The 11,466-nt window shown below is 38.2% G+C and overlaps 1 protein-coding gene across 1 annotated transcript; it reads right to left on the bottom strand.

The window, feature by feature from the left end:
* Positions 1 to 2,207: 2,207 nt before the first annotated feature.
* Positions 2,208 to 6,713, bottom strand: LOC104424968 (endo-1,3;1,4-beta-D-glucanase). The gene is made up of 7 exons (XM_010037525.3): positions 6,510 to 6,713; positions 6,024 to 6,045; positions 5,713 to 5,839; positions 3,808 to 3,898; positions 3,629 to 3,718; positions 3,094 to 3,194; positions 2,208 to 2,519 (listed from the first exon to the last, which is right to left on the bottom strand). The coding sequence occupies exons 1-7, from the start codon at positions 6,655 to 6,657 to the stop codon at positions 2,379 to 2,381; spliced, it is 720 nt and encodes a 239-aa protein (XP_010035827.2). The 5' UTR covers positions 6,658 to 6,713; the 3' UTR covers positions 2,208 to 2,378.
* Positions 6,714 to 11,466: the final 4,753 nt, after the last annotated feature.

The raw sequence follows: 11,466 nt of genomic DNA, 5'->3' as shown, positions 1-11,466 counted from the left end.
GATTAAACTCAAATCACAATCGACTCGTTTCCTACCAATCACTTGAAAGTGTATTTATCGAGATCTACGCAACACATAACTTCGTAATTGATTCTTCATGAAAGAGTAGAGATCATGTATGAAGGCCGAATTACGATCTCATCTGACACCGAATGATAAAAGCTAACTCATCTGAGGAGATGCAGTCTAAAGAAAAATCTGTCTGAATGGTCAATTTGTGCACATGATGAACAGTTTCTTGGAACTCGATTGCCAGCCATCTTTTTTGCTTGCGGACAAGAAGAGATAAATTTTGTCAACCCAGCCCAGCTGGGAGCAAAAGAAGGAAACAGAGAAAACGAGGCGGAAGACCAGGCGCAAATACTCCCTCCGCTATCGTCGGATTTGCGGACAAAAAGATGATTTGGCCTCATTCGAAAGATGAATCGGTGCTTATTTTCAAAGCGCTTAAATGCAAGGTCGCCATCGTTCTTCAGATTTGCTGTCGAAATTGCCGTTCTTCCGGCCTGGAATGATGCCAAGAATGTACCAAATTCTACACGTTAAAAAAGAGATGGGAGCTTTCTTTTCTACGGTCAATGGTCTCCCGTGAATGTTCAGCGGGACAATGAAATCCAATCATGTACGCGACGTGTAATGTATATGCGGTCAAGTCGTGCCCTGTTTGAAAGCGGGCAAAAACGGAAAAATTACGTTACAAATATCATATCATAACTATTCGTTTTCAATTACTTTTTTTTTTTGGTCAGTCGCTTTCAATTACTTGAGTAGCATGATTTTTATAGATTCCTTAATTAAGTGTTGTTACTTTCTTTTCTATTACCTAAACGTTAAGCCAATTCAAAAGATATTAACCATAAGTGACATATTATGACGGATTTCTAATACCTAGGTGAACGTTTTTTAAAGATTATGACACTTAATTGATAGATTGAAAGTTATGATATTTATTGAAAATCATGACATATATAATGAAATTCAAGTGAATGCTTTGCCTTGACTAAGAAAAATGAAAGTTTTACGAAAGTTATAATACTTGTGACGCCCCTATCCCAACAAAAAAAGCCCATTAACAATTCGAGGGCCCATGATCCATCGTTTGTTTTCCGCTTTTGTGGGCCGACAAAAGGTCTACCACTTTTGCAATTTTATTATTATTATTTTTAGTCCGGTTCTACCCTACTCTTATTCTAACTCTCATTTCACTTTTACAGTTTGAAACAGTTTGAAAGGCACCCATTGGTGATTCCATCTCTTTTCCTGCACTACATTCATTTTGAAAGGCGCCCTTTGGTGATTCCACGTTCATTTTTCGATTCGTTTCTTGGCATCTGCTCGATTAGGGTGAACATATGTTGGCTTTAGCTACGGTGGAGATGGTGGCAACATGGTGGTGGTGATCGCCGTAGTGGTGGTGGAGGGAGAGCCACTAAAGGAGGAGGTGGCGGCAGCAACCAATGGGGCAGGGCGGCCCGGTAATCGGGCCGTGGCGTAAAAATCTCATTCCTTCTGATCCAATTCCCAGTTAGCTTCTCTAAAAGCATGATAATACTAATTCAAGGAATTACTCCCACCTCCTTGCCATTCAAATTCCAAAGTAAACCAAACAAACTAGCATCAGGATTCTTCAAAAACCAGAAGCAAACCCTTAGCGATCGTCTCATCAATGCACCTGAAATGGATGCAAAAATCGACCTACTCCAAGCACCCGATCTCCGGGTTTAACAGAACATAGTTTAAATCTTCAAACGGGTCTAGATCAAGTGTCATTATACCTTAAAACAGGAAGAAATAAACGATTTTGAGCATGAAGAGAAGATGCTGAAGATGATGACGAATCGAGCATTCTCATAGTAGTTCTCTGATGAATATTAGATGCCACAAGACCTGAGCAAGAAGGCCATTGGAGGATCCACAGCTTTTTACTTGAAGCTGCCCCACCAAGCCAGATTTGCTTCACGTCTACGTTTCACATCTTGGCCCCCTGTATAACTCGGCTAAAAAAAATGAGACAGGCAAAGTCATAAATCATGGGATTCACAACCATCTGAAACTTCACTCGGAACGGTAATTGATAGTTATCCGGGCGGGGCCTAACGATATCTTTCTTATCTTTTACTATTGTTATGGGGGCCTAACAATTGAGAGAAACTGCCGATTGGAACAGGGACTCTAGCAGCCGGATGCTTATACTGGAGCTCTCACACTGAAAGCAAACGAGGTAGGAACTCTGGATTTAACATTTATTCTTTACTGCTCTTACACACCATATGAGTCCAGATAAACTGAGACACGATAAAAATAGCACCCCACAAATCGTATATCAGACTAGATAATCACATCCCACTTCGAATTTATTAAAGGCCCGATTTGGTTTCTTACTTGACAAACTTCACAAACCATTGTATCATGTCTAAATGAGCCTCCTCCGCACACTTCACAGCAGCTTCATCTTCAACCTTATATCTCACCGTCCATCCATGAGAAACTTTGGGAAAGACCTTCACGAATCCATCAACCTGCACAGCAAGAATAATGGAGTATCATTTCCAAATTTCTTACACAGAGACTAAGACACAGAAGAGTGTGAGATTCAATTTGAAAATATGAAAATCCTGGTACGGAAGAGCCATTGAGACCCCACAAAATCACCCTGATTAATGATACTAAACATCATTTAGAGACGGAAATGGACTATCTAGTGAATGAGGACAAAAACATTCTTAACAGACCAGATAACTCATTCATGATATTGCTGGAAACTGACAGGTTGAGTAACAACTAAATTAAGGAATAGAGGATATTTCCATCTGATCAAAAAGCTTTGCCCAGTCTTGTCTTGTCATCTTTAAATGGCAATCAAAGTATAACGCGTTCAGCTTTCATGTTGGATAATAGAGAGATGGGATAAGCTACTTATTCCTCATCAAGTATGAGCTTACAAAAAGGAACTTCATCTTTCCAAGACCAATTTGCTGTTTGTTTAACATGTATAGGACCATGAACTTTTCAAATAGTTTAGCATCCAGAACCAATAGCAGATTTATCAGAAAGCATACTCATACATCGAGCCAAAGCAATGAGCCTTCTTACCTCCGACTTGGCCGCCAGCACCTCTTCAAACTGTTTGAGGAGTGCTGGTGGAGACATTTGATCAATCTCGGCTCCCAGGACAGCAATAGGAACCTTCACACCTGTGGAAAGAACAATCAGAGAATACAGTAGTTATGAAAGTGCACCAACAACATGCTAACTAGACCTTTTTTGGGCCATACTAAACATACTTCAATTAGCCCACTATCATCTATACACATCATTTCCTGGCAACTGGAATAAAATGGTTTACACCGCTTGGAGCACTGTGCACATGCACTCATGGATTCAAACGATGGTAAAAGTGAATGCTAAATAGACAAAGGAAGTATGACTGCACTAGATCAAAAAAAAAAAAATCAAAAAGAGGTTTTACTCAAAGAGGCAGATAATATCTGTTGCCTCCGGTTTCCAAAACTCATGTTTGAAAGAATGCAACTTGATGTACATACTTATTTCTCGTAATTCTTCCACTTGTTATGTATTTTAAGAAGCTGCATAGTTTGTGAATGGCTGCAAAATGGCATACACATACCTTTGATATCATCAACAGTGACAAATGAAGGGTGTAACAGTACAGCGGCTTGGATAAGCTCACACTTGGCTAACTCAACCACAACCTTAGCTGAAGAAAGAAGACATTTTTAGAATAAGCCAGCATAAAGAACAGCACTATGAGATAAATAAAAAAAATAAGAAGAGTGCTTCACATACCACCCCAGCAAAAGCCTGCTGCCCCTATCTTAGATATGCCTTTACTTTTCAGAGCTTGAATAATCGGTTTTGTCTCTTCAAATCCCTTGTCCTGTAAAATTGGTGTTCAGCTTTAGGCAAAAGATATCTATATGGAGCATGCACCTTCCACACCTAGATGAGTTTAAATGAAATTCAACCAACCCAAACACTAGCAACAAGAAAAATCAATACAGACAAAGACTAACACACCAAGAATACATGAAAAACCCTTTAAATGGGACGAGGAAGCATGAAGAATTAACTGAATTCACTTGCTGGTGTATAATCAAGAATACAGGTGGTCTACAACACCAAAAACATTTACCGACAGAAGCTCCTTTCTACAAGCTATAAGACCACATGCTCTATATTGCAAAACTACTGCCCACAATCTAAGAGACTCAAGCTCCAAACCACAAAACATGTGTTAAACCACTCTCCAGGAGCTAACACAACTCACAAAAGTTAGTTACTATGTAACAAGCCGACCTAATCCACCTGAGCTAATCCATGTGAGCCGAGTGACTAAAAGGAGTATTCCAATGATCATACAAAGTGGAGCACCTTTGGAAAAGGGTTTATCTTATGAATCAATCAAAAAGGTCTTCCCAATCTCATGCATAAATTGGGGTGCAAGGAACTCCTCCACTTGAAGCATCGACATCCTCGTCAATATCAGCTTATGACCCGTGGTCATAATACTAATCGAGATGTGATTCAATCCATTCTCACTGCTTCACCATCTAATAAGCCGGTAAGGAGCTGCACCTTATTCAAGTCCTCTTGTCCAGCAATCACTCCCTGCCCTAGCTGGTTTAGGACATACTCTATCTGCAAATCGCATATCTACTTGAGAGAATTTCTCCAGTGATTCATAAGAAAGATCAATCCCACAAATGATTAGCACTTTCTTTGTTTACTTTGAGTATTCTTTCTTTGAGTGGTTTAGATAGATGGTATCAGAGCAAAACCCTCTCGTAGACATGTGGTTCCAAGAGGGACTACACCCCCAGACCATCAGATGAAGGTGGAAAGGGTTTTACAGGGCAAGAGGGCTTGAATTAAGGTGTGGCTCTCAGCAGGCTTCAATGATGGCAAGCAGGATGTACTAAATCCCAAACTGGATAGGAGGAATTTGCTCCGGGTATATAATTTGATGCTGATGAGGGAGTCAATGCTCTAAGTTAAGGAATTTGTGATAGCTCAAGCCTCACATCAGATTGGCGGGGAGCCCTCTTCAGTGATTCATAAGTAAGCACTCATATTAAAGAGTTACCAGCTTATTTGGTTATTAAACATTCCTTTTAGGAGCTTCACCTATGTGAAACAGATCTGGTCGTGACATACCACCTTTTAAAGAAGAAAGTAATCTAAAAACTATTGAAATAATACTACCTCTGCTGTATCGAAAATCCTAACCCATGGTTTTACTCTTTTCTCTCTTGGGTGTATTATGTGCATCCTCTTAGAAGTTTAAAACTTCCAATGGCAAGAAGCTTTCCTATTAATTGACATAATACAAGGCCATAGGCCACAGCGCACTATTTGGTTCTAACTAGCAAATTACCAATATCAACAACCTCACAATTTTAATAATCTCAATGTCTTCACCTACTATTAAGAAGGCTAAGGACTCACAGAACATACTTCTAGCAAATAGGAATAGATGAGTAACAAACACTGAGTTTCAAAGGAACTGAGTTGAATGACCCAAATATGCAACAGTGGCATATAAATGAGTTGTCAGCAGAAACTAGAGATCACATTGGTGTGGCCAAAGTCGATTATATCCAATCTGCTAATCTCAATGAGCATTCCAATTGCCAACTACCAACTGATGAGGCCCACAAGCACACTAAGATATGTATGAGAAACAGAACATACAGCTCCATGATCTTTTATCCAAACTCCTATAGGCCGCTCAGCATTCTCAGGTGCATAGGGATCCCCTTTGAAATAGTCAGGAACAACCACATAATACCCAGCAGCTGCAACTTTGTCCGCGAGTTTCCTGCAAATTTGGAAGCATCGTGACAGTTAAGTTTTTTGAAGAAGTTACGAATAAATATTAGAGACTGCTTTTCGACGTTGTACTCCCATTTGATGCAAACATGACAGAATAGCATCAGTCACACTTCTCCAAGGAAGCACATATTCAGGAATTCATCTAATCTACAACAGCTAATGGTCCATACCTCAAATTCGGCGCTTCATACCCTGCACAATCAAGACACAATTTAAATTAGAATACCATATGGACATGAGACGGAGCAATACAAAATATATGGCCAAAGTTAAAGTGAATTCGACCCATCCTGTTTCGACGTTATGACTTCAAGAACTTACCATCAAGACTCGAGATCGCATCAAATGGAGGAAATTCAAGAAAAAAGGTTGGAGAAGTGTTAACACACACGCACTTCCCCAAAGAAGGACAAGAGAAAAACTAAACTGAAGCCAACCATTGATGGGAATTAGTCATTTTCCACCACAACATCGACCTTCCCCTATCAAAACTAAGCCCAACTCTCATCACCCACAACCTCAAAACCCAATCTTGGACACCACCCATCACAGAACCCCACCAATAAAATCCCATCAGACGGCAAGAAAGGAAGCCCACTTCACAAAGTGAAGCCAAGAACTCGAAGGAAACTCTGCTCAGGCGCGAGATCACGCACCGTAGACGTCGGAGATGAGGAGGATCGCGAGCTTGGAGTCTTGCGAGCCGACGACGTAGGCGTTGAGGCCGCCCACTTGCTCCACGTGTCCGGACCCGCTTCCGGGGCTGAGGGTAGGAGGGTTTGCGCAGCACTGCGGACCAGACATTGCTGTGGACAAGAAGCTTTCTTCGCTCTGATGAAACGAGTGGAAGCGGTCGAGGAGACGTGGATTTATAAGGAGGAGGAGAGGAGTGAAGCAGAGAGGAGAATGTTCCAGCGGATGTCTTTGGATGCTCTAATATTGCATCATCGGTGACGTCAGGTCTTGCTACGTGGAAATATGGGGTTTTGTTTTTGGTTTTTTTGGTGGTTTTCTCTTTTGACCGGAATTTGGTCGGCAAATAATTTTGGTGGGAAAAGGTGATCGGTTCTTGAACACGTGTCGGAACAGGTTTTATGACTTCCTATTTGAGAGGAATTTCAAAACCTAGGATTCGAAACAAAAGTGTACTGGGGAGTTGGACCACCTTTTACTTTGTGTAAAAAGATATAATCTTTATATCAAAATGTAAATGTTAATCAATTTCACTACAAAAATATATATTATTAAGAGGTGCTGCTATTTGTTCATATTTGGTATCGCCCTCGAATCTACGTCGGAACCAGTTTTATGACTTTTGATTTCAAAGGAATTTCGAAATTTAGGATTCGAAACAAAAGTGTACTGGAGAATTGGACCACCTTTTACTTTGTGCAAAAAATTTAATTTTTATTTCACTATAAATATATACATATATTAGTCAATAGGTTGTGCTATTTGTTCATATTCTTTATTTTTTTTATTATAAAGATGCTTCAAAACCCTTTCCGACATAGAATTGATGGTTTCTAGTTTCGTACTTGGAGCTGAACTAGTTTAGGTTAGCGGAACTGGGAATCAAATCGTTCTCTCTGAAAACGGTCTTAAACGGTTTCATCCAAACCAATTCGATCTAGTTTTTGAGTTCAATCAAACTTGGAGCTGTTAGTTTTTAGAAACGTAATGTGTGAAAAAAATACCAAAAAAATCTTAAACGTATAGCATTTGTACTAATTTACTTATAAATCTTTTAATTGTGCGAAATGAGTCATAAACATTTTGAAAATTTGTCAATTTAGTTATTCTAATCAATTTTGATTGCAAATTGCTAATGTAGACAATTTTTATAATTTTTTTAAAAGATCAAATTTTTAATAATTATCTTATCTTATATTATTTATTTTTCTTTCATTCCTTTTCCTTCTTCTTCCACCAATATTGGGCCTTGGCGATCGACCATAGGAGAGGGCCGACCTTGCAAGCCTCATGTGTGACTCCATCTCGCCAAATTCAATGAGGTCGAGCCTTGCCCGTGGTTGATGAGGCTCCACCTTGCTCGATCCTAGCAAGATCAAACATCACCACCCTCGATCAAGGCTCTACCTCACTCAAGGCTAGGGAGGCTCAAGCTCGCTAGATTCTATTGAGGTTAAGCTCACCAATTTTGACGAGCTCAAGCCTCATCTAAGGCTTATTAGGTCAACCCTTCCTTGTCGAGGCTCGGTGACTAGCGAAGGAAGAAGGAAAAAGGAAAATAAGTAAAAATAAAATATTAAAAAATTAATCTCACCAAAAAAATAAAAAATAAAAAATAACTTTTTTTAAATTGTAAAAATTGTTTGTGTCGATTGTGTCGATAAAATGACCAACATCTATGTTAAAAATTTCCGATGAAGATTGGCTGAAGGACTAAATTAACAAAATTCTAAAAGATTTATGACGTAATTGGTATAATTGAAAATGTTTAAAATTGAATTGATATGGGCATAATAGATTTAAGCTTTTTTTAAAATTTTTTTTTTGATAATTTTTCCACAATATGCCGGTGTGTAAGAACGTGGGACAAGACTCACCAAGGGATAACAAATGCACAAAGAAGGAAGGGAAGCTTTCATTGAATAGTTGTCCTACAAAAGGAAGCAGCAGTTGAGTTTTTTTTTTGTCGGTGTGTACAGATGGAGACGGAGGATGGGTGGAGTTGATTTGTAGGCCGGCTTCTTCTACCTTCATAGCCTTCATCCACCGACTTCCCCAGCAAATTATTTCCGATAGAAGTAGGGATAGTTGCTTCTACCATACGTGCCGGACAATCTACGGCCACTAGTTCAGTCTACATCCACCTCTTCATGTATTTTTCAGCCACACATTCTTCTTCATCCAGGACATGAATCTGTCTGATTGATCCAGAAAGTCTAGGAAATAGACCAATACAGTGCATCTCAGTTGACCCCTCGACTCACCAACGGCTCGACCTTTCGTCGGGCTATGGCTACATGCTGTCATGTGTCATTATTCACTCTGTGCTAGAGACATTTTTTTGTCTGAATGCAATCCTCGTAAATTTGTGAAAGTAATAATTAGTGAAATCAAGTTCCATTGTAAGCACAATCGTAGAATTTACTATTGGAAGCATACCATGGGAACCGAATTCAAGGTCCGACAAGTTGCTGGACACGACCTGTAAAGAAAACTGGCCGCCGTTGGAGGTCTACCCCAATAGAAATGGAGACGCGACGCAGCTCCTTTGCCTCCGGTCCACCTCCACGGCCAAGCACACGCTGCCTCTGGTCCGGCACATGACCATCCGCAGCTCCGAAAGAGTCGATGGACGAACGGACCTTAGAAATGTTGCTTGAGTCCTTAAGGCAACGATCAAAGCCAAATGAAGTACTACGAAAGGGTTATCGATTTTTAAGTGAATAGGTTATAGGTTTGAAACTTACCCTATTAGAATTAGTTACAGTTTTTGAAATCTGGAACTTATCCTGTTTGCCTTGAAATCTACCCTACAACCTATCCTACTTTTTTGGTCCAATTTCAAGGTCTATCCGACAACCTTTTTTTCTTTTGTTCATTTTTTTGGGTTTTAAGGCTTGTGCTATTTCCATCCTTTTATTGGCTCCTGACATTTCATTTCATGTTGAATTGATTATATTATCCATTGCGGGTTATACTCTTGACTTGAGATTACTCCTTTCTTTTTTTCTTTCTTTCTTTTTTCTTCCCTTTTTATTCTTTTGTTTCAAATGAAATTGCCCATAATTTTTTGAAGCAATATTTACTAAGGTTAAATATGGGGCCTACTCTTGATTTAATATTATTACTTTCTTTCTTTTATTCTTTTTTTCCTTTTCTTTCTCCATTTGAAATAAAATCTGTGTACCTCTTTTAAAATAAATTATTTAACAAATAGCCAACTAATTATTTGACCAAAAAAAAGAAAAAGCTATTTGTTGTGTCAATGAGTTGTATATTTTTTTATGAGGATTTATTATGCATTTTGTTTAATTGTAATTTAAATATGTGTCATTATGTTGTAACTTGCGTGTTTAACTACTCAATTTTCATTTTATCAAGTAAATCTAATAATCAAATTTTTAATTAGTTATTGTGTGATACATAAAATATTTTGAGTGATCTTGATCTGTTATATTGTTTATAGCAATATATTTCAAAGGAATAGTCAATTAAATAAGATCCGGTTTTTCTTCTCTAACATTCAATAGAAATATTATGTTGATCACAATAATTACCTCCGTTATCGCGACCAAAAAGAACATATTTGTCTCTCATTGACACTTTTATAGGGAAAACATAATCTTGGGCAAGAGGATGCGTTTGCACACTACTGAAACGATCGTCTTGTGTTAGAAAATTACTTGGGAAAGTTTCAAATGAACTTGTTAACATTAGTAATTGTTGTTCTTCATTCATAGTTTCATCATCAACAAATACATTTAAGCTAAAAATAATGTTGTCTTCCATAGTAACTGGACTACAAAAAATAATATAATGAAAAATAATTGTGTATAATGCATGCATTAACCTTAATATTGAAGTTGAAAAATTCATGATTGTGAGGATAATTTAGGGAAATAAGGTAAACAATTTGCAAATGGAACTAACATTTCTTTAATTTGATCTATGATTAGTGATTGCTCATATTACAACAATGGAGAATAAGTCCAGAAGACAAAAATGAAGAAAATGTTGAATGTAATTGGTGTGGAAGAAGTGACAAGGGAAAACAAAAGTTGTTTGAAAGGGACGTAAGTAGTTTTGTCCTCCAGTAAAATTGAAAAAAAAGAAAAAAAAGAAAAAAAAGAAAAAAAAGAAAAGAAATAATCTTAAATCAAGAGTGGGACTTACAAGGGATAGTATAGTCAATTCAACATAAAAAAGGATGTTAGAAGCCAAAAAGGGGTGGAAAAAGTGCAAGCCTTTAATATGAGCTACAAAATGGTTCAAAGTAACATATGATTTGAAGCAGGGTAATTTTAGTATATCTGGTTTCTTATTGAATTTGAAGGAATTATTTTCCCCAAAAGAATTAATTATCGAAAAATGATTCCATTCTTGACGAAATCTCCAAAAAATAATCTATGCTTTTTGAAAAATCCATTTTTTGAAAATTCACTCGTACCCCCGCCATGACCATCGATCAATCCATTAGTAAAAACCAAACCTTAGCTACTCTTTTTTTTTTTGGATGACTCAGATTCCTACATTGATCGCACTACAAAAGTCCGATTGGTCAGGCACCAATCGGAGGAGAACTGACCTAGCCCCACGGACTAGCCTCCATATAAGTCAAGGATATTGTAAGATGGAGGGTAGAGGGACTTGAACTTGGGATCAATCACCCACAAGCCCGTGCCCTTCGACTTCGATAGCCTGGTTCAATCACCAACGATCGAACTTAAATGTAGATGACTTGTCTCTTATCCATCACTTGAAAGTATATCGAAATTTATACAATATATGGGAGAATTACCAAAAAGTCCTAAACCTATTGCAATTGTGCCAATTCGGTCCTAAACTTTTTTTAGCCAATTCAGTCTTAAACCTTTTACTTTTGTTCCAATTCAGTCCTTCCGGCCAAAATTAGCCGGCCGG

The sequence above is a fragment of the Eucalyptus grandis genome, chromosome 2 (assembly GCF_016545825.1).
Source record: "Eucalyptus grandis isolate ANBG69807.140 chromosome 2, ASM1654582v1, whole genome shotgun sequence".
NCBI classification, from domain to species: domain Eukaryota; kingdom Viridiplantae; phylum Streptophyta; class Magnoliopsida; order Myrtales; family Myrtaceae; genus Eucalyptus; species Eucalyptus grandis.
Note: the sequence above shows the minus strand (reverse complement) of the source record. Positions and strands in the feature narration are given on the sequence as shown.